We start from the raw sequence: 24,465 nt of genomic DNA, 5'->3' as shown, positions 1-24,465 counted from the left end.
TGCATATGACTTAGACGTATAATTATTATTTTAACAATAATAATTCTTTTCTATGTTCTACTAAGCTTCATATGAAGCTTGCTATGCTCAAAAGCTTGCTCGAAGCTTGCTTCGAGGTACGATGCTGGTTTAACAAGCCAGTCGTCGTATGTTCGAACCTCGGCTAGACGGTGCTTGCTAGATAGGGTCAGTAAGATCGTTTCACTGGCCCCGTAATTTTCCTGTACTCTAACAGCCGATTGCGAAGTCTGTCGATAAAGAAGGGTAATGTCTAAATACGGTATAAACCCAAGACTTTTCTTTACTGTGCTCAGAAGCTAAAATAGCGAGCAGTCAGATGATTTGAAAATTTATGTTACGTTGGACGAATAATCCTCCCAAGTGGCCTCGAGTTACGATGCTGATTCAATAAGCCAGGCATAGTATGATTCGAATGTCGGCTGGGAGAGGCTGTTGGAGTTAACAGGATAGGAGTACTAGCCCCGTAATGGTCCTGTACTCTACAGCTGGCTGCATGATCTGTCGTACAAAACCAGAATGTCAAGTTTCGATAACGGAATGTATCATCGAGGTTTTGCTTTGTTTTTTGGGACGAATAAAATTACAGTTTTACTGTCAACGACGGGTTAGATGTTTACCCTGCGTCAGCTACTAAATCAGTTCTGGGAGTACAACTTGCAGACTCATCATCTGTGGACTTTGAGGCGGCATCCGGTTGATCGGAATCAACCGTAGAGCTGTGAAAGAGGCCTTTATGCCTTTTAAACGGAAAGCAGCGAGATTGAAACTTACCATTGACACCGCCAAAACGAATATACTTTGGTAAGCTCGTGTCATGTGACAACAATGTCAGAAACGGTGAATTGCAGCCGCGAATCGGGCTTTCTACAGATTACGTAGCCAACTGATGTCCCGTAACTAATTTGCGAATTCGTACACAACTGGTGCTCTACAGAAAACTAATACTTCCGATGGCCCTGTATGGACGAGTGCTAGTGGTGTTTAAGCGCAAAGATATGCCATCAATACTTGGTGGTAAAATGGCAAAAAGAGTTTGACGCAGACGCACAAACCACGAGCTGTATCAAGTATACAAATATGCTGATAATGTGAAGATAGAACAATGTGGCAATCTGTGGTGAGCTGGGCACGTGGCCAGAATGCCGGAAGAAAGAGTAGCCATAACTATTTTCAGCAGAGAACCAAGTAGACTTGGGAGCAAACCCCACAACTGATGGATGTGCGCTGACGAGGACGGTGCTCGGTAAGCTGGTGGTCGAGGGGATTTGAGGACGGCAGCCTAGGACCAGCAGTAGTGGATTGGAGGACCATTATTTATTCGGCGCAAATAAAGTAAGGTAAGCAGAGATTGAATATTATCTGTTCTTTGTCAAATATCTCTGTCTCAGAAAATTACTTTTCATTGAGTATCTGAGTTTCTATGGGATACAGATATTTGACAAAGAACGAACGGGATTCAATCCCTGAAGAATAATAGGAGTTGGTATGGTCCAGTTCCTGATTTGGTTGGTCTCTCTGTGTCAGTTACACGCTACCGGCAACTATCCAAATAATGTGTAAACAAGACACCTGGCACATTCCATGTTAATCCTTTAATATGGTATAAATAGCAGGATGCCACATCCTCCCCCTTCGTAAAAAAAACAATTCAAAACTATATTATTCCTGGTCAATTATAGATTATTTGCAATAATGGTGCAGTTGTAAAATTGTTCCTGTTATATTGAAATTTGTTAACTTTCATACATAGCCTATAGAGAACATCACCCGGCGCAAAAGAAGCAAAGACTTGGGTAAAAACGTCTTTAAGACTTGATCCTTCTTTATCGACAGACTTCGTAGCTGGTTATTAGCGTACAGTACCATTACGGGGCCAGTGCAAAAATCCTATTGAGTCTAACAAGCAGGCTGTATTTTCGGTTTTCAGCCCAGTAGATGCTCATGTGACTACAGCACCTCAACGAAACAGAATTCAAAAAGCGGTGCACAGGGCAATTGTAGAGTTAATTATCTATACCTATAAAAAAGGATTTCTGTCTGTCCGTATGTTCCTTATAGAATCGAAAATTACTGAACCGATCGGCGTGAAAATTTGCATGTAGAGGTTTTTGGGGCTAGGGAAGGTTCACTCGATGGCAAAAGACCCCTCCCCCTCTAAGAGGGGGGGCTCCCATACAAATCTATGCCTATAAAAATGGATTTCTGTCTGCTCTATGTTCCTTATAGAATCGAAAACTACTGAACCGATCGGCGTGAAAATTTGCATATAGGGTTTTTTGGGCCAGGGAAAGTTCTTATGAAGGTTAGAGACCCCTCCCCCCACTAAGACGGGGGGCTCCCATACAAATGAAACACAAATTTCTGCATAACGCGAGAACTAATCAAGCAAATGGAACCAAATTTGACATGTGGGTGTTTTTGGAGACAAGAATTTTTTATATGGTGAATTAAGTGGTAGGGTAGGGGGATAAGGACTCTCATACAAATAAAACAGAAATTTTTTCGTAACTCAAAAACTAATCAAACTCGAGAAATTTTAGACTCATAAAACATTAATCAATAACAAGACCACCAAAAACTATCAATAGTAACATTAGATAATTCAGCGCGAGTCGACCATAGGCTGCGAGTATTGCCGGCGACCTGCCGTCGGAAGCGCCGGCCACTGCGGGGGGCAGCCCCCCGTAGAGATCACCTCTATCTAGGTTTATTTCTTTTCCTAGATCTACTGACCTCTATTACTTTCCTTCAGTTGGGTCACCCCTGCGAAATGGTACTTTCTACGAAAAGATTTTCCGTGAAATGGTATATCCCGCGTAAGGTTTTTCGCGAAATGGTATTCTGCGAAACTCTATATTCCGCGTTCTGGTCAACCGAGAATTGGTGTTCCACAAAATGGTATTCGGCGAAATGGTTCGTAATGATGGCGAATATTTAAATGCTATCTGCTTTATTTTATCAGGCTGAGCGATGGGGGGAGATGTTTTCTACTTTACTGTGAGGAAGATTTATATATTAAAACAACTTACAAGACTCGAGATTGTGACAAAGGTCATCCGAGATTCTCGATTTATGTACAACGTAGTTTAATTTATGGCAATACGAAGTTTGTCGGGTCAGCTAGTTATCTATAATATTGTTGAAGAAAGTATAGTTTTATTTTTTGTTTTTACGGCACTATAGGGTTGCTACCCCGTTAGTAGCAAAAAGAGTGCTCATTTGGCTACCAACGGAGTAGCAGCTCCATAGTGTCGTAAATACAATAGATAAAACTATGCTTTCTTCAACAACCTTTTAGATAATAATTAACTCTACCATGCACTTTGCACTACTTTTTCGAATTCTGTTCCGCTGAGGCGCTGTAATCAAATGAGCATCTACTGAGCAAAAAACTGAAAATTAATTAATTGCTTGCAAGTAAAATGAACTTTACATTAGAATCCCTAATTCATTACTTTTAGTTCGTCTAAGTAATGAATTATGCTACGTGATTAGGTAAATAAAAAGTGCTTGTATGAATCTAATGTTCAGAAGAATTTCAATTCATTGGTTTAACCACTCACGGAGCACTTCTGGCCTACCACCATCTGTCGGAGTGATTTTGAAGAAATGAATAAAACACAATTGTCTCGAACACACCTGCTCCGCTCCGTCCATCATCGTAAAACCTTCGATTCAAGTATCGTCATCGTCAAACTCAAACCGTACGTACCGTGTGGTAAACTACCTGACGAAAGCTTAGTTTGAAAGTTTAGAGACTATATAGGCTTTTTCCGGCACCAAGTGGCTGGCTGGCAATCACCAGCTAGATTTACGCTGTCCAACTGTGCCGACGAAGATAAATGGACGAAAAGTTCGCTTCATCTTGACGTAACACGGGATTGGTGATGGGAGCTCGGCGGCACGCATCGGAGCGGGGCTGCTGGGGCAGTACCCTAATGCTTTGTAAATTGACCATATGGGGACGGCCGAGCATTGGTGTAATGAAAAGAAAACAGAAGCAGTTCTCGAGTATTTGGATTTTTTCGAAGGTAAACCGAGATGAAACTATGCCCTCCCGATTATGGGTGTAGAACAAGTTTATTTTGATAGATTTGAATAAATTTTATCTTGATTTTTTTCTGGGTAGAGATAGACTGTTGAGATCGGAATTGGTATGAATGAACCATTTATGAGTTGTGTAGATTAGGAAGCTACAGCTACAAGAACAAAATTTGCGCAGCCCAAACAGATGTTTTACAAAATGAAACGAAAATACGAAAAGAGTGTAGGTTCTTTAACAAAATGCCCCTTCAAAGACTTAAGCTTCATCAAGCTGTTTTTAGATTTTGTTACTCTAGCATATTAATATTTATAGTCAAAATTCAATAAGAAAACAACAGTAGAACAGTAGTTTGGGCTAAATTTTCACAGATGTAAACTATCACGCACCGAAAGTACACATGTGCTATTCATCCCGCGGCCTCAACCAGCTATAATTTATCGACGACCACCAGCTTACAACCGCAACCCGGCCACCACGGAAATTGATGGCTTCTGATTGATTAGGAAATTATATGCGAACTGGTTCCCGTGGCATCAGGCCCGGTAAACGGTAAAGGAAAAGCGGTAATCCTAGCTACCCAGAGCACTAGTTCGGCTTTTGGAGTACATTTTCATTACATCCTGTCGCGCTTCAACGAAAAGCACTTCCAGCCACTGTTATCATTGATAACATTCACGCATAATCACGTTCACGTGCCAACGTCGATTCCGCGGTTCGATGAAGCAGATCTTTATCCGCCGATAAATGGCGCAGTATGCGATAGCTTGTTGGTGGCCCGAATTCACCGCGGCTTTTGACGGATGACGTTTGGCCTGTATGTGTGTGTGGGTGTGTGCATGTCTGTTGTTATTTCTCGACATGCTAGACGGGATGGCAGGCTTAGTTCAAACATAACTGATCCGCTTCTGATTAGCTCATCATCTGCTGTTCGAACAGAGATCCTTTATCGCACCAGATTGAATGGATTCATGATATTTTAAGTGAGCAAGAACTTGATGAACGTTTCATCGTCGTTAAGTAGTTTTCACTGTTTGAAGACTTTTCTTTCATTACTTTTTTACGTATAATAAGCTTGATCCTTATGGATGATTAAATCAAAACAGTAAACCTATAATCCACTCTTCTGCTTAAGTACTTAAGTAGTTACGAACGATTGATCTATTGGAATTTGGAACGTTCTGCTGATAACTTACAAACTAAATGGTTGAACATCAAAATACTAAACACTCGTTGATTGAGTTGATTCTAGTGTGGTTGGTTGTGACTAAATTCAAAACCGGCAGTCATGTGACGAATCGGTTAAGTAACCAAGCGGTTAAGGATAAAAACCTCATTTGTTGGAATTTGAACAATATAAGCCCCATCGTTTCTAAAAAGTTTGAAAATTCATTACCATTTTGGTCCGAAGAGATATAGCAATTTCACTGCGGAAAGAATACTTCGCGAAACAATTCTACGATAATTACGATCATTTCTTTTACCACCTGCCTTGAATACGGGGAACATAAATGATTGCTTCCAGATTTACGCTGTTCGAAAGAACCAGTGAATATCAGCGAAAACCCCTGTAACAAGAAAACTGGCAGCTCTGCCTATAGTCGGGAGACACTGATGGCAGGTCGGCCAAGATGGTCCTTAGATGCATCTGTATGAGTGAGTGCTAATATTCATACCGCCATGCCAACATAATCGAACAAACACCAATACAGAATTTTGCAGAGCTTACTAACACTCTTGCAAAATTTACCACCTTCGCTAAAAGAAGCGCCGCTGATTTTTATATGAAAAACTAACATAGGTGCCAGTATTGTTAATAATAGGGCCTTCAGGCTGAGTGGCCAGCAACTTAGGGCGAGAAGACAAAAAAAAAATATTTTGTTAATTGCAGTCAGAATCGTGGGTTGAGTAATCTCGAACTTTGCACCTGAGCTTGGAATTTTACAAAGATATACAACAACAACAACAACAACAACAACAACAACAACAACAACAACAACAACAACAACAACAACAACAACAACAACAACAACAACAACAACAACAACAACAACAACAACAACAACAACAACAACAACAACAACAACAACAACAACAACAACAACAACAACAACAACAACAACAACAACAACAACAACAACAACAACAACAACAACAACAACAACAACAACAACAACAACAACAACAACAACAACAACAACAACAACAACAACAACAACAACAACAACAACAACAACAACAACAACAACAACAACAACAACAACAACAACAACAACAACAACAACAACAACAACAAGATGAAGAATTTTTCTCCATTGTACACGTCGCCAATTCGTTGCGCGTCTCGACACACGCAAGTCGGCTTTAACCTGGTCGAGCCATCTAGCACGTTGGGTCCATCTATTTCTGGTGCCGGTGGGATTCTTGAAGAGAACGGATTTCACTGCACAGTCGTCCGGCACCCTTGCGATGTGGCCGGCCCATCGTAGTCCCCCTACTTTCGCCAGGCGTACGACGGGAATCTCTCCAAGTAGTGCCTGCAACTCGTAGTTCATACGCCTACGCCACTCTGCACTACCCGTTTGTACTCCACTTAAAATAGTCCGCAACACCTTTCGTTCAAATACGGCTAGTGCACGTATGTCTTCCGTAAGCAAAGTTACTGTCTCAAGTCTGCAGAGAACTACCGGTCTGATTAGCGTTTTGTACATCGTCAGCTTAATGCGGCGGCGTATGCTTCTTGGTCGAAAAGTCTTGCGGAGGGAAAAGTAGGCTCTATTTCCAGCTTGAATGCGTCGTTGAATTTCCTTACTCTTATTATTGTCGGCGGTGACCAGAGATCCCAAATATATGAATTTATCAACCACTTCCAGTTCAACGCCGTCGATTGTCATTGTCGGTGGTCAGTTGCTTTCTGAGGAGCCTCTTCCTACCACATATTTGGTTTTCGACGCATTGATTTATAACCCTATCCTACTAGCTTCCGTTTTTAGTCTGGCGTAGATTACCTCCGCTGTCCCAGTCACAAGGTTTCTAAAAATGATGTCGAGGTCGTCTGCGAAGGCTAGGAGTTGGCTACTGTTGCTGAAGTTCGTACCTCTCATTTCGATGCCCACTCACCGAATCACACTTTCAATAGCGATATTGCTTGACATACAGGACAGTCCGTCCCCTTGCCGCAAACTTCTACGCGAATCGAAATGACCTGAGAGAGTCCCCGAAACGCGCACGTAGCACAGCACTCGCTCCAGAGTAACTTTGATCAGCCGCATCAGTTTGTCCGGAAAATCGTACTCGTGCCATAGTTGATCGCGTTCAACTGTATCATATGCTACCCTGAAATTCACAAAAATATAATGCGTGGGCACGTTGTACTCTCGACATTTCTGAAGGATTTGTCGGAGAGTAAAAAAATGATCCGTAGTGGCACGGGCCCCCATAAAACCCGCCTGATACTGCCCTATCCTCTTGATATTGGGGATAGACGGCGCAGCAAAATCTGGGAGAGCACCTTGTAGGCGGCGTTGACCAACGTGATGCCGCGGTAATTACAGCAATCTCTCCTAGCACCGCTGCCTTGTTGACGGCCGAGCGCATCATACTCCATCCGTTTGCGAGGGTCGAAGCATCTAGTTTCACAGCGGAAGGCAGAGCTTCATCCAGTACGCGCGCGTATTTTTCGGCAACTGGCGGGTTGTTGAACTGCCGAATGTTTAACCGAGAAGGGCAGCTTTGTCGCGAGGTATAAACCGTTGATAGTTTTGAGCGCACATGTAATGCTACTAGGTAATGGTTCGAGTCCGAGAAAAACCGACCCTCGATGAGAATATGGTCGATTTGGTCCGAAGTTCGTTGGTCCTCCAGATGGCTTTGTGGATATCTATGTGGGAAAAGAAAGTACTTCTGATCACAAAGTCTCGGGAAGCTGCAAAGTTGATGCATCGCTGGCCGTTTTCGTTTGTGTCGATGTGCAGACTATGGGGCCCGATCACCGGTCAATACATTGCTTCCCTGCCAACCTGGGCGTTCATATCCCCGATGATGATCTTGATGTCTCGTCGTGAGCAGCTGTCGTACGTTACCTCCAACTGCGCATAGAACGCTTCCTTCTCGTCGTCGGGTCTACCTTCGTGTGGACAATGCAAGTTTTTTGACGGTGTAGTTGAAGAAATGGCCTTTTATCCTCAACACGCGCATCCACTCGTTGATCGCTTTTCAGTCCACTACGCGATCCTGCATTTTGCCCAACACTATGAAGCCCGTTCCCAGCTCGTCGGTCGTTCCACAGTTCTGGAAAAAATGGGCTTTGTCGCCACGGATGCTCCACGCCTTTTCGAGGCAAAATAGGTTATCTAGCGGAAGAATTAGGTAACGGGAGCAGTGCCGTAACGTGCGCTTGGTAACATTGGCCCCGGGCGCGAGCCCTTGGGGGCGTCAAAAAGGGCTTGCATCTCAGTGAAGTATTAGCAATCCAATAATATATGCAAAAGCTGAACTGAGCGATCTTTTATACCACGTTACCAGTTGATTTGCATGCAGCATACATGGCGAAAACAGTCAAATAATTAGGCTCGATGCTTTGTTCGTACTGCTAACTCCACCCCGTTGCGAAGAAGTCGGATATGGTGAAGCACTTCGGATACGCTGGATAGACGCAATCTGGCAATTACAAGATCCTCTCCCGCGAGAAAGGCAAAAGCGTTGAACGAAAACCAGGTTCCGGCCACCCGACAGTGCTGTGCGACAGTAATGGACAGCAGAAGCTGAAGACTGAGAGCAAGGTGATCTCATCATTCCGGCCGGTAGCCCGGAGCAACCGGCTAAATAGTGAAGAAGTACTAAACCAAAATGGACATTTTTATGCGGAAACGTCCGTCGGTGCTGGCTGTGTCTGAGTAGCATGCAATCGCCCAGCGAACGACTGAAGATACTGGAGAAAACATCATTCCGGGGAAGCACGATGTTACGGTAATAATGGGGGACGAAAACTACTTGACACTGGGCGGCAACGACTGTCTGAGGACTGGGTACCTTACGTCCCCACCAAGAAGATAAGCGATGACGTCAAGAAGATCCTTCTGTATCTGACGATAAATAAGAAGAAAATGTTCAAGCCGCTGTTGCTTTGTTTGGGATTTACGGTAAATGAAGAGATGCGAAGATACAGTACGAAGTACCTACCGGAAGCCTTCATCAAGAAGCAACGCGCCAAAACGGATCGTCAAGGCTACGAAAGAGTTGAATAATGTGCCGTAATATGCCGACGTCTATGTATGTCGTGTATGAAGGGCGAACACGGAAACATTATAAACCTAGAAAAAACACTGATTTAGGCTACAAGGGGGCGCCAAATTGGGCTTCCGTCAAAGGCGCCACAATGTCACGCTACGACTCTGAACGGGAGGTCATTAAAGCAACACTTATTTAGTTTGTATAACCGGATTCGAACCCAACTTTCCCCCCAAGCTTTGTGGATCGCAGATATTGGTGAGCCTTTGAACTACCGGGAACTGGGTGAAAAAATACTCTACAACCCCCTTATTAAGCGTGCGACGTATTTCAAAATCCGCCATTAAAAACCTATTTTCAAGCTACATACGTCGAAATAACCAAAGGGTTGTGTTCGATTCTGTTACCAATACTATTTTTATTCAAGATGGTTCTGCATAATTTTGCAGTTCAATCAGTCCAAAAAAATTTTTGACTACTCATTTGATAATGTGGATAAACCTTTTAAAATGCGCAGAACATAAATTCCTTCAATATACGCCTTAGGCATCTATCATGAACAACAGCTATAATAGGAGGACGTTGTTAGATACTAAAGTTCATTTGCTCCTGAGACAACCCGGAAAAAATAACCTTAACACGAAGATAAAAGTTATTGTAACAGTAGGATACAAAATACTGTAAAAACAATAAAATTTATCGTCTGAAAAGATAACCAAACCATCAAACTTATTGTTGTCCACCATAACTTTCATGGTTTTCAGAGATTCTACCATAAAAATGACGGGTTGTTAAGTATCTTAACAATAAAAAATCTAGTTTTTCGCGAACAAAAGTTTTCATTTACAGTAAAAGCTATCGTCCTCTATGGTAATTTTTTTAGGCGAAAAAACAAAATTTGATTAAAAAGGCAGTAAATTTATAATGAAATATGGACAATTCTATAAAATAGGAAACAAAAAAATGAACAACATTTGAATTTGAGGCACTTTTACAATAAATTTACCATAAGTTTCAATGTTCACAATGAAAACTGTTGTAAATGCATTGTTTCTACTATAAAATTTGATGTATATTTTTTTCGGCAAGTGAGATCGATGCGCCAATCTTTTCCCTTAATTTCCCAAGCAACAATGTGAGTTTTATTGTACTCTTATGGTGGTTTTCATGACCAATTTTGGTCTTAAATGCCAACATAAGAGTGTAATAAAACCCAAATTGTTACATGGGTTAGATTGCATGCATTTTGAAAAACATAATACATGCAAACACAACACCACAAGCATGTCGTCTACCATCAGTAGGTTTTGAATCATCGTCAGCCCTTGACACTTCATTGTTTTCGACGCAGTTTCTTATTGATAGATTTAATTGAAACATAATCACCCGCTTTACAGCATAGCGGCCGGCGCTTCGAAAATTCGAAAACCGATGCTCGGCGCATTGTAAACTGCACTGCCTCCAAGAACACTAATTCCAGATTCGACAACAGCATGCGGTCCATGGAAAGCGATTAGCGGTCGCTTCCGGCAGTCAAAACCGCACACTAGTCTGCAGCCAGCACCCGAGCCGGGGTTCGGGAATTGCATCTGCTGAACATAATGAGCCAGCCTGGCCACAACAACAGAACAAATGCACCGTATAAATATCTGTATTGCACGAATGTTACAGCATGCCGGAGCAATTAATATATTGCCACAACAGAACTCCGGCGGGGCAACAGCAGCAACAGAAGTGCCAAAATGTGGTTCCATCAGGATATTGAGTATGCAGCGCGGTTTCGTGCCGCACGTGTGCGAAATATGGGCGATGATTAATTGCCGGCTTGGTTCCACAAGTTTCTCCCGGTGACGAAAGTGAGCATCGAACGATTGCAATTGGCAGCTCACGGATCTAGTGCTAAATGTCAATATCAAATGCATGTAATATAGATGTATATATTTAGTAATTCAACAGCAGACGGCATCATTTCCTGTCGAGTTCCTGACTATCAGAATCAAGTTCGAAACCAATGGAAATCCAGCACACTGGACACCCAACCCAAAAGTTCTAATAACTATCTATCATCGGCAGTTAACCAGAAACGAGCTCGAACCAGGTTGGAGTCATAAGGCCTGCACACCTGTCAGGAACACTGCTTTCTTTGGCAAGGCTCTCCATAAAGCCAAAGTTGTACCGATAATGCCTCAGAGGCGACTTGAGGCAACACACTTAGCCAAGTACACATGAAACGAATCGCCGACGGCAGGAGCAGAGGCAACTCAATTTCTAACAATCGTTCATCCCCATTCCAGCTAAAGCTCAAAAACACTCGAGGCTCAAGCAATAGCGACTGACTGAGGCGAAGGAATTTCCTCAGCCAGGCGGACCGACCTTTAGGAGAGTCGTTTTGAAAAGCTGTACCGGACTGTGGAAGGAAAACAAAAATCTCCAATTCCATTAACAATTTTTTAGTGGTCACAGGTGTCTCGAACATACAATGCATCTGGTGTTTCTCCCATTCAACTCTCTTGGCAGACTCAATCTCGAGCTTCAGTTTGCCTTCGCCACATCGCTATATAGGTAGCTTGTGCTATACACAGCCGAATGCGATCGCCTGAGCATCAGCGTCAGCAACAGCGGCTACCGAATGGCTCCCAACATGGTTCTGCTATATTGGGCAAACAGTTGGGAAAAGGGGTGAAAACTAAAGCCCAATAGTGTGCAACGATTGGTGTAAGCTCCCGATTCCGGCGCACGTCATTCCTCCGCTGTTCATATCCCTTCGCCCGTCCCACCGCCAACGACGAGTGAAACTTTTACCCAGAACTAAATGGGTACGGTCTCAGCTGCTGGCACATGCTGGACCAAACCAGTCAGTTTCCCTGCTGATTCCATCCATTTCGGGGCGTTCTTTTGATGGGGTTTTATGCTGGGAGCAGCTCAAATCCATGGAATTTGCAGCGAGTTTCGCCGGGCTTACTGTTGAGAGGTTTGAGTTAGTTTTTGTTTTTACATGAAATCAACTAAAACAATGAAATAGTTAAATCGCATTCGAATGAATAAAACGGTCAAATGAATCAAATAAATTAACTTAATCGAATGAAACTTATAAATCTAGTGAATCAAATAAATCAAATAAAACAGATGAACCAAATGAAAAAAATAATCAAATGTATCAAACGAATCAAATTAATTAAATATATTAAATGAATCAAATGGATCAAAAGAATGAGTAAACGAATGTTAACAAACTGAAAATTGAGAGTTAATTCATGAAAAAAACTGGCATACTATGAATTTTGTGACTACCCTGGTCGAGCAAAATGCTTCCGTAGAAGAAATTTCCCGTAAGCCCGATACGTAACCATCCAGGTTGAACACCGAATCGGGTCAGTCCTCCAACCGCAAAGACGCATCCGGAGAGTTTCCTCCAAGTTGGTCCAATCACAAAGCGCTGTTTGCACAACCGAGTGGAAAGATTCTGCCGAAATGCATTATGCAAACTGTGTACGTGCGTGTGTTTGTGAGCTGCTGCAACCATAACAGCCAACGTACGTCGGCATCGTCGCAGACGCACTTGGTCGAGGACGAGAGATAAAGCAAACACAAACCTTCACTTCACCGAAAAACTGCAAGCACAGAGGGTGCACACATGTTTTTCTTTCCATGAAATAATATCGCATTCGCATTTTCGAGAAGGACGGTTCCTCCTAGAAGAACTCCCTTATATGTGAACAACGGGATGAACTACAATGGCCCAGTTCACGGTGACGACGACGGTGACGATGCCGGGAGCATCAAACTTCGTCAACGGAGCATCGTCATTTGCTTGCGAAAATGCGGGAGTAAATCAAAGAACGATGTACACACCGGTACCGCAGCCCACACAGAGGGGAACTTAGTTAGCCTCATCCTGATGCAGCACAATCTGCTTGATAGCCACAGCAACATCAACATCAACCCTTATGTTTAAACGTTCGTCATCGGTACACAGCAGAGAGCACAGCATCGTCAGCAGGCAGCAAAAGAATGATGGTCTTGCAGGCTGGCGTGCGTGAGAAAGCGACCAAAAGATAGTGGCAGGAAGCAAACGGGTCGTTTCATCCAGCAGACGTCATGATTCGAACGGTGACACAACTCGATTTGCCCGTCTCTTAATTTTGTCCAAATTTATACACGCAAACGGTTTGTTTTAGGATGTTCAGCACATTATTTCAAGGCCCCCTGGTTTTGTCAGTGGGAGGACAAATATTCTGCCGAAAATATCCACGCATAACAGGTTTTTGAAACCAATCTCCCCTAACTAAGTCTCTGTGAAAACTTTTTGTCGAAAGGGAAACGTTTATGGACAGCCTGTGCAAGTCATATTCCAGCATTTTCCAACCCGTCTTTTCTAAAATGTAGCTCACAATGAAAAGTCTCAAAACAAACATTCTCCTGTATTTTTGCAAAAAACCCTTTCTCTGAATCCTTTTCTTCGTGCGGTGGTTTCATCTTTCGGTGATGGTCAGTCAGCAGCAAGCAAGCTTTTTATCGGTTGGCAGCTGCAGCTTTCCCCGGTGCAAGTAGGAGAAAAAACCAAGAGACATACACCCAAACGGACTCCATTCTTTCCAACATGCTTTCGAAAACGTGTAGGTATCTACTTACAGGTCTGTTAATCGACTGTGACTGGCTCCTACGGCGGCTTGTTTTCCTGTGATCAATTCAAGCCCAACGACAAACTTTCGATCGAACGTACGAAGTTATTGTTTTCTAATTGGTGCGCATATCTTACCATATAGTTAAGATAGTCTCTTCCGATAACTTTAATGCGACTTTTTTCCTCTACTAGCAAAAATGAAATTTTCATTTGGTCAATGGTCAATGGTCGCTCAAATCATAATCGACTCACTTTCTAAATAAACATAACTAAAATTTCGCTTCGATTTTGCTCTTTTGATTAGGCCATTACAAATATTTTAAAAAGCTTTTATCCCTCCGGTGTTGTGCCACTGAAGGGAGGGGGGGGTGGGGGGTTCGAAAAAAAAAACAAAAACACAAAACAAAAACTTTGAAAATAATTTGCAATGGCCTAACTTTTGTTTTGTTTTAGGGTACAATAGGTTGTTAGCCAAAGGTCTCTGCTCTCTATCCCGCTGGCGTGGTTGTCATCTTAAGGTGGGCGAGAGCCAATGTGTCCCCTTCACTGTTAGCGTACGACAACCGAGGTTGCGTACCCCAGCCAGCACCACGTGGAGATAGTGAAAGGAGTTAGTGAACAGAGGTTATGGAATGCACATCCCAAGTAACAATTTGGGTTTTATTACGCGATAATAATGCCTTTTATGACCAAAATTGGTCACGAAAACCGCAATAAGAGTACAATAAAACTCACATTGTTATTTGGGATGTTCACTCTTTGTCAGGCCAAGTCAAAAGACTCTGCAGCTAGTCATTAGAATACAAAACTGGTTATTTATCTATTTTGGATAGGTTTTACGCGTACTTTATTTTGGTCACTACTATTTGATTTTGCCGTAAATGTCCAAAAGCATACGCGCAACGCCTAAAATAAATAAATCATTCTTCGGGATTCGTACAACGATCCTACAGACTTTGGCAGCACCATTTAGTCGAGATTCGAATAAACGATAACTTGTATCATGCCTCGAAGCTAACTGGATGGTTTCGTATTTCGCGTCTGGTATCACACTTTTTTGCGGGTGTCAACCTTTCATATTTATATTCATAGGCCGTATGAATAAAACAGTTTGCTTTGCTTTTCCCGTGTAAATCTTATGGGAGCATTTGCTCTAATTCTTTTATTCATACGGCCTAATGTGTCCGTTTTTCCGCACAATGCACATAAGAAGGGCTCCATATAAAGTAGCGGCCAAAATTGCCGATAGTAAAATTTCACATTTTAGCACATGCTTAAACGCGGTTTTGTAGTAAATTGTATATATTTTTATTAATATTTTTTGAAACGATGGTTCTACAATTGATGAAGGGACGGTAGGGAAAGAAATGAAAATTTTTTGGTGAAGGTGGGGAAGAGCGGAAAGGAAGGGGGGGGGGGGGGGGGTATTGGTAGCTATGCTTGACAAGTAGTCATTTTGACTCCTACCTTTTGTCCAATACTGGAAGGTGCATGAGTCGAACCAAGCTGTAATCTGAGATTACAACCGGATTCGAACCCACAACACCCGCTAGGGCATGTGGTTCGCTGGTACTTGTACCTTTGAACCATAGAGGCGCTGGACAAAAGGAGACAGCAAAATCCACTTCTCAAGGATAGCGACGCGTTAGGTTGGGTTATCGACACATATTGTGCCGCTTCCTACATCAATTGCAGATTACAACCGAGCGAGAAGTTTTTAATCTAACTACTGTTTACTTTCAGGACGACGACACTATGCCGGCCCTTACGACTTGCAAGGTACTGCACGTGACGTTGTTCGTCTGTCAGCTTGTGTTAGCCCCGTTTCTCGGCGCGGGTTTTCGAGGGAAGGCCCCGTTCCTATGTAATAGACTAATCTCAAGTTTTTAGTCTTGACCTTGAAATGCGGTCATACATATATATTAATATTTTTTGAAACGATGGTTCTACAATTGATGAAGGGACGGTAGGGAAAGAAATGAAAATTTTTTGGTGAAGGTGGGGAAGAGCGGAAAGGAAGGGGGGGTATTGGTAGCTTGTCAAGCATAGCATGACCGCATTTCAAGGTCAAGACTAAAAACTTGAGATTAGTCTATATTTTTATGATTCGCGAACAAAATTTTGAAAAAAAAATATATCGTGTGAAAATAAGCCGTCAAAGTTACCCATTTTAAAAGTTTGACAAATAAGTCATTTTAAAAAAGTCAAAAAATTAAATAGTTCATTTTAAAACTGATATCTTAGCCTATTAAAAAATGAAATGAAAACAAATTTAAACTCAACGAGGTGCGCCATAGGCTACTTATAATAAAAATGAAATTCTCATAAACTTTTATAAAAAAAAATAACTCTAGTCGCCTCTTGTCGCCGCAGTTTCTTACAGTGCGCCTGAAAACTCGAAGTATGTTGTATCAAAACATGAATTAAAAGTTTGCTATAATTTGACGTTTTCCGAAAAAAAAATAATTTTAAGCTTGTCATATTTTTAGCAAGTCTTTAAAATTTTAAGTACTCTTTCAACAAATTTGATTATCTTTGTTACTAAATTTATTTAGTACCAGAAGAGAGTTTCAAAGAGAAAATGGGAGAATCCCCGCGAGAAAGAATTTTTTTTGTCAAGCCAATATTTATATCGGAAACATTTGATCATTTTTCCCCAAATCACCCTTAATATGAGCTCTTATAAGTTTAAATCATTTCTTTTGTAACCAACCTAATCTAGAATCAATTTGAAACTAAAAAAATCAGAGGGGTTGTGTACAAGACACGACCGCATACATAGGTGACGCAGGACTACATAAGTCTCTTTGTAGTGATAGTAGCATGTATTCATGCTTGTAATCATTCGATTCTTCATATATACGTGCTATATGCAACATATATACATGCTACATGCGTTGTATGTAAAATTTATCAAAGTAGTAGCATTGCATACGTTCAATTCTCAAAAGATTGCATTTGAAAACAATTTAACAAAATTAATAACACAAACTATTGCTTTCCAGCTACCTTACTGAAATTAAAGATTGTTTTTATTACCCATGGTTCCCCACGTTGAAGGAATTTCACCAATTCAATCCTATTTTATTAATAGCATAGCTTTTCACTACACTTCTTATAAAACGGCAAGCATGCGTATTCATACAGAGTCGTATTATAACCAAAGACTACAGCTGTAGCGCATTTTTCCAACACAGATATCAAATTCACCGAGGTTTATTCGTCTCGCAGTAAAGAATTTGCGATCTGATGGGGCAACGTACTTCTGTCATTTTTTCTGGCACACTTCCCTAACACAGACATCAAATTGGACTAGTTTAATCGCGTTCGTAAGAAATCTGTTGGCACGAGGGGGCTTTGTCACTCTTTCTGGCGTACTTCCCAAACAAAGACATCAAAATGGTCTAGGTTTAATCGCGGTGTTAAGAAATCTTGTTAAAATGAGGAAACTGTCACTTGTTTTGGCTTACTTCCCAAGCACAGATATCAAATTGGTATAGGTTTAGACATCGTAAAGAATCTTCCAACCAATCACGAAGCGAGAATTCTGGTAAAACATAGATTCATTATTTTCAATTTTTCAATAGTTCAACATCAAGAATCCATACTTTTCCTCATTTGGGTCAATTCTTAGAAGATTTTCCGATCGATTAGTGTAAGAATATTGAAAATCGATCGGAAAACCGCTGAGCTATTAGCGCTCAAAATCTTTCATTTTTCGTGACGCTTGCATTTTTCGATTTTTTGGAATGACACCCTATCTCAAAACTTGCCGTAAGACGTAGTCCTACGTCAAAATAATTTTGGCCAAAAATCGCTATTTTCCGACTATTGTGCAATGTCCAGAAACTATGATTACTAAGTAATGTTTTTTATGTTAAAGAAATTTACTAGCAGTATGTCTATGTCAAACACAGATATTTGAGTAGATATTGAATTTAAATCTTGAGGTGCCCGTCTTTACCACATGTTCCTTAATGTTACAATATATTATTATATTGTACTCATACATATATATACTTACAGTAAATACATATTTACTTGCATTCAATCATCAGAATAATAATGATGTGATAAGTGTTTATTCAGTCAATACTGTGCGCTAAACAAAACGTTACGGGAAACCATTTTGAAGCACCTATTTTATTTCGCATAAAAATGCTTATCAAAAGTCAAGCACTTTTTGGTAGTAGATATATGAGTGAAGAAAATCCATAGTTTCAAAAAAATCGGATTTGAATTCTCTGGTATATGGAAATAAACGCAAAATTTTCGTTATGAGACACCACTATAACAGTACCAGTTTTTAATGAGCGCTTATCTGGAAAAGGCACAAAGTGAACAAAATGTTACCCTAGTAATGGAACATCTTTTGACGACATACAGTTTGAAATTATTTTGGTTCAAAACTATTAACAGAGAATTATCTTCAGCCTTGTCTAAATGATGAAAAAATCGGTATTGTTGACGTCCCAGGTGCTTTTTGTCATAAACTAGCTGACCCGACAAACTTCGTATTGCCACAAATTAACCTATGTTGTACATAAACCATGAACCTCGGATGATCTTTGTCACAATCTCGAGTTTTGCAAGTTTCTGAGGAGTTCAACCTTAGATGATTCATTTTGGCAGTTACGTAACTATGAAAGCATCCCATTTAACCAATAAGCATCACCAATTCTATTCAAATGTAGGCCAATAAGCATTTAAGTCGCCTAAATACTACTTAAATGTTATTTTGGCAAAATATACAGCTACTTTACTGATAACCTTCTTATAGTGCTGACAATGCTAATTTACAGCTAATTACCGACACGAAGAATTTGAATACAATTTTGGATGCCAATTTACAACACCTATGCAGTCAAAAACTTAATATACAACACCGTGCAGTATAAAATACCAGAGACGCTGATTTGCTGCTTATGTTAATGCTTATTAGTTACCAGGAATGGGTAGTTTAATATACAAATTTGCAATTTTTCCTCACAGTAAAGTAGAAAACAACTCCCCTGTCCCATCATTGCATAGCCAGAAAGCGGATAGTAATATTCGCCATGACTGTACAACATTTCGCAGAGTATCATTTTGCGAAAAACCTTAAGCGGAATGTATCATTTCACGGAAAACTTTTTTGTGGAAAGTACCATTTCGCGATCATCTCCTTACTCGCTATCGCTCGTTCCAGAAAACCCAGGTAGACCTAGGAAAACAAATAAACCTAGACAGTAGTGATTTCTGCGGGCAGTTGCCTCCCCCCAGTGGGCGGCGCTTCGGACGGCGGGTCACCGGCAACACTCGTGGCCGTCTTGTCCTGAATGATCTAGTGTTACTATCGATAGTTTTTGTGGTCTTGTTATTGACTAATGTTTTATGGAAGAGTCTCGAATTTCTCGAGTTCGATTAGTTTTTGAGTTTCGCAAAAATTTCTGTTTTATTTGTATTAGAGTCCATATCCCCCTACCACAGGGGTGAGAGGTCTCTAACTATCATAAAATAAATTCAAGACTCCAAAATCTCCCACATGCCAAATTTGGTTCCATTTGCTTGATTAGTTCTCGAAATAAGAGGAAATTCGCATTTCATCTGTATGGAAGCCCACCCTCTTAAATGGGAGATGGGTCATAACTTGCTTTCTAAAGAGGAGAGGGGTCTCAATTTACCATAGAAAAAAATCTAGCCTCGAAAACCACTTACATGTCAAATTTGGTTCCCTTTGCTTGATTAGTTCTCGAGTTATGAGGAAATTTGTATTTCGTTTGTACAGGAGCCCCCCTCTTAAAGTGGGGAGGGGTCCTAATTCACTATAGAAAATATTCTTGCCCCTGAAAACTTTCACATGCCAAATTTTGCTTCATTTGCTTGATTAGTTCTCGAGTTATGAGGAAATTTGTATTTCATTTGTATAGGGGCCCCCTCTCCTAAAGTGGGGAGAGGTTCCAATTCATCATAGAAAAAATTTTTGTCCCCAAAAACACCCACGTGTTAAATTTGGTTCCATTTGCTTGATTAGTTCTCGAGTTTTGGGGAATTATGTGTTTCATTTGTATAAGAGCCCCTCCTCTTACGCTCTCCTTAGAATTGCTCTCTTACCCCCAATAAAATTGCTGGTCATTTTATCTATCCAACGACATATAAATTAATCAGTTTCGTTCAGTAGTTTGGTAGTTATCAGCATTTGAAATCTTTCATTCAAACGTTACACTTCTAATTTCGTTTTTACAAAGTGCTACCCAGTTCCAGTATAGTAAACAAAGGCGTAGTCCTACGTCAAAAAGGCGTCAACTTCCAGCCAAGTCGTGACGGAATACATCTTGGACCGTTCAATGGGGGCTTCAATGGAAGCATTATGAACCTTTTTGGGTACACTAAAGCCTAAATTAACATCACGGGTCTAGAGTTTACTGAAAAGGGATAAGTACACAAAATTTGAACAAAATCAGAGCACTTTGACAAAAGGGACGAGGTCTCCGACAAGGAATAAGGTATTTTTTCTGTTTTAGTAAAATAGAAACAACACACCCGGTGAGGTATACACTGAACTTGCCGCATCGATGGTCGCCAACTGACTGCTCGCTTCTACCACACTACTGTTGATAACCGGCTATTTTCTCGATGGTGGTAGAAGTAAGGGCAATCATACAAAAATAATTTCCGTCAGCGGGGAACGTATGTGTGCGTGTCTATAATGGGTAAAGCGGGAGTGACAAAATTAGATATGAGACTATCTAATCTAAGGGTGCGGAAGTATAATTGGGATGGATGGTATAATTGCAAAAACATTTGGGTACCAACCAAAAAAGTGTGGGTTGGAGTCCCACTTGCCATTAAACGACTCAACTTATTTTTGGCATATCAAAAATTCCCAGTTTCAGCCAGTTTATCATTCTTCGCGCCAGAAGCTCCTTCATTTTACAGAAAAAGTTTTTTGTTTCTCTGGCATCCGGAACGATAACAGATGTATTGGAAGATTTACGTACGTCAACGAATTATTAAGGTTATGATTACCCAGTCCGATTCTAATACCATGAATGAAATCATGAAATCATTAAGTTTAAAATCATGAATAATAGTTTATGATCTTGTAACCCCTACCAAGCGGCTCCACGTGGTCATATCTGGAAATATTCCAATTGAGTAGCCAAGCTAGGACCATTGAACCACACGACTTTATTTTCAAGTGTTATATTATTTAAACTAATGTTTTTGATAGATTAAGCTATTTTCAGAGAACGAAATTTTCGTGATATGATGATTATTAGTCATGGTGTATTTTCATAAAATATAAACTATAAACCTGAAATCATGAGTCATTTTGCTCATTTTGGATATTAAATTTCTATGCGTGCACAATTACGAGCAGCGTAATCAACTAAAACTGAAATATAGGAGTTCAATGTCAGCTGTTCAGTTTAGCTCCGAAAATTTCATGATGGAAGTGTATTGCACTTCTTATGCGATAATAGTTGATAACGCAACTTTTCTCCATACTCAACAACAATTGATTTCTCGTGCACTAGTTTTCAAACTTATCCAGAAGTTCCTATAGTACTCTGAAGTCATCAGCGAAAAAAATTCTCTTCCTTTTATTGACTAGTAACGTTGCGGCGTTGATATAGATATAGAATAGCAATGGTCCCAGATTACTATTCTGGGGTACATTAAAACTTCAGTAAATGCCTCAGACTGGCGAAAGTTGGCTGGTCATAAGATTTGTTTCCAATCATTTACAAAACTTCGCGATACACCCAAGTTTGTCCAGCTTGCCAGAAAGAATAGCATAATTAACGATGTCAAAAATGTCTTCCAGGTCTTCTAGCTTATAGTAAAATTAAATAGAAAAATCCCCTAGTACTTATATCTGAGATTCTAATTAAATGCTCAAAAGTGAAAATAAGTTGATTATTTCTTTAGGCAATATGATCTAAAGTCCAATAAATTTATTTTCTGGATCATTCGAACAACAGAATCCATGTTATACTGTGCTGTAATTAATTACGGCAGACTAAAATTAACCTGCGTGTCATGACAATCTCGAATATCATAGATTCAGTTTGTGCCCAACGTGAGTATTCCTTTCGTTGTGGTCCCATCCAGACGGCGACTCAACTATAACGACGTTCCTCTACAGAAGCGGTTCTCAAATGGGGGTTCGTGAACCCCTAGGGGTTCGCCAAAAATTTAGTTCGCTGCAGAATAGTATAGGGATTTCCGCCAGGAGGTTCGGGAACCAAAAAAGGTTGGGAACCGCTGCTCTACAGGAAGACACAGATAGGTTGAACATTGTAAACTACCAAAAATAATAAATGAAATTAACGAATAAAATTTGATAACAAAACTTCACTGAAAATTAACTTAGCCACATTAAAAAGTGACATCAAAGAAATAGCAAGTAAAAAGGTCTTGTACTAATGGGACCTTCTATTTGCTAAAATATAAGTATTATTTATATAAATTCGGTAGACTCTGAGGATTTAGTTTGATTGCCTGTGGCATTCTCCCACAAGACTTTTATACGTAAGGATTGATCTGTGCTATATTGAGTACTGATTAACTGAGACAGAATTTTCCAATGACGTGTTAATTAGCAAAGTCATTATCGAGAAACAAGCATCGTCCTACACAATTTTTCGAGTTGCGCTAAATGCTTTATAGCAATTGACATATTTTGTCTCGGATTAGTTTCGCATTTTTTGGCGACATTTGTGCGTTTGTTGTTTATTACACAACAAAGGTAAAAGCATCAGATTTGATACTACAAAAACATTGCTGTTCGGTTGACTAGCATCAACGGCTCACGGATGCATTGTTTTTCTGATCAACAAGAAAGCTAAACAATAGCTAGGTATCATTTCTAGTGCTGAATTTTTCTGGAAAGAGTATATTTCGAAAAAAAATATTCAATACCAACAGTCTGTCCTCAACCCCTAACCCGCCTGACTGGTCTGGTCCTTAGAGCTAAACTATAGTGGGCTGCTTTTTTGTACGCATATTCGCTACGTAAGTTTAGGAAAACAGCTGTAGCAGACGTTTGTCTTTACACATGCCGTTCGCGCTTTCCGCTTTCCCTCCTGTTGAAAGGTCGGAAGATAAATACATACGGCACTTCAGCAGACAGAACCGAAACATGATGCGGCAACAAACGGGAATAAAACTGCTCCGCAGATCCCGTAAAACCAGGAAGAAAATTCATGGATGACGACGATGGAGCGCGTGAGCGTCAGCAGCATAGTGCTGCTGGTCTCTCTCTCTTCCACTGGTAGCACAAAATACCGCTACTATGTCAACATATGATCTCATAAATTTAGACTGATTCGTGTGACAGGTGTAAATAAATGGCTTTTCTACTTGATCTGTCCCTTTGCTTCGGCAAAGGAAAATTGTCCCGTTGGTTGGTTGGTTCCTAAGCGCCAGCTATTAGCTTCCGGAACGGCGACGCAAGACAGCAATGATACCAAGAGAACAGCAATCGGTTCCACATAATGTACTTACATACCTGCATTCGTTCGGTGCATGTGGGGATCCCCCAGGGGGGTGTGAGGCAGGTGCGGAACAAAAACGCACGACTTCCTTTGTAGCGCGTTCGATTAACTGGAAGAAGTTCCTGAATAAAAGATTAGAAAATCACAACCACGTGAACCGAAACATGTGCAGCGCAAACATCGCCAATCGTCTGCAGTCGAGGTTACTGGGGTGGTCTCGCCGTCGGTGCACTGTGGGTGAATGCAAGTCGCCCAAAGGTCGTAATAAATATCCGCTTGGAGTGCGAGAATGAAAATGTGCCATGCACAACAATGTTTTTCATTCAAAATTAACCTTCCTAAGCGGTATAATTTGGTCAGCAGATGGTTAAAATTATGTGATTACAGATAAAGGTTAAAACATTTCCGTGTTTTGAGTGTCACTCTGTACTTTTAAAGAAACTTTCAATGAATATTTATAGCTTTCTTTCTTTATGAGACAGTTTCAGTTTTGACATTCCTGTACATCCATGTACTTATACATTTTCTATAATTTCTCAAAACCGAAATTTCTGAAAGTGCCGTAAAGTGAAGGTTTCACTAACCGACAGAAACGGAGACTTTTGACCCTTTTCAAAGCCGGAAAATGGCCGAAAATTTCTTTTAAATCCGAAATAAAAAATGGTCAAAATAAAGTATGCGCAAATCAAAGTTCTAAAAAGCCTAAAACGCTTCGCACTGTAGCTAAAGAATATCAAAATGAAAGATGATTCCATATCTCGTATGAAATTGACGAAAAATTAATGAAGCTTTTCAATGGTGAACTTCACATTAAAATCGGTTGGTGCCATGAGCGATAGACGATTTTGCGATAAAATCCGATATGGCGACCATGTCAAAGATGGCAGCCAATATATTTTTTGCTTCATTTGAAAGTAATATTCTTTCTCGTGTCATCTGTTATTTGTTTCATAACAAATTTCGGAACTATCTCAATAATTATGTGAAAATTGTGAACCTTACTAGGGATAATTGGTAAAGCCATGGGTATAAACGTCCTGTTGAGAACTTGACCCTTCCTTATCGAC

At 40.6% G+C, this 24,465-nt stretch overlaps 2 protein-coding genes across 4 annotated transcripts in view; one reads left to right on the top strand and one right to left on the bottom strand.

Annotated features, from left to right (window-relative positions):
• The window catches only part of LOC128735104 (protein CBFA2T2), a 179,707-nt gene that overhangs the window by 153,128 nt on the left and 2,114 nt on the right, over positions 1 to 24,465 (bottom strand). The gene's annotated exons all lie outside the window — the stretch shown is intronic.
• LOC128735558 (UPF0746 protein DDB_G0281095-like) lies at positions 5,695 to 8,958 on the top strand. Its single transcript, XM_053830040.1, has 3 exons — positions 5,695 to 5,719; positions 6,013 to 6,380; positions 8,737 to 8,958. Exons 1-3 carry the CDS (start codon positions 5,695 to 5,697, stop codon positions 8,956 to 8,958), a joined length of 615 nt encoding a protein of 204 aa, XP_053686015.1.

The sequence above is a fragment of the Sabethes cyaneus genome, chromosome 2, assembly GCF_943734655.1.
Source record: "Sabethes cyaneus chromosome 2, idSabCyanKW18_F2, whole genome shotgun sequence".
Lineage (NCBI taxonomy): Eukaryota > Metazoa > Arthropoda > Insecta > Diptera > Culicidae > Sabethes > Sabethes cyaneus.
This window is presented reverse-complemented; position numbering and strand designations above follow the sequence as displayed.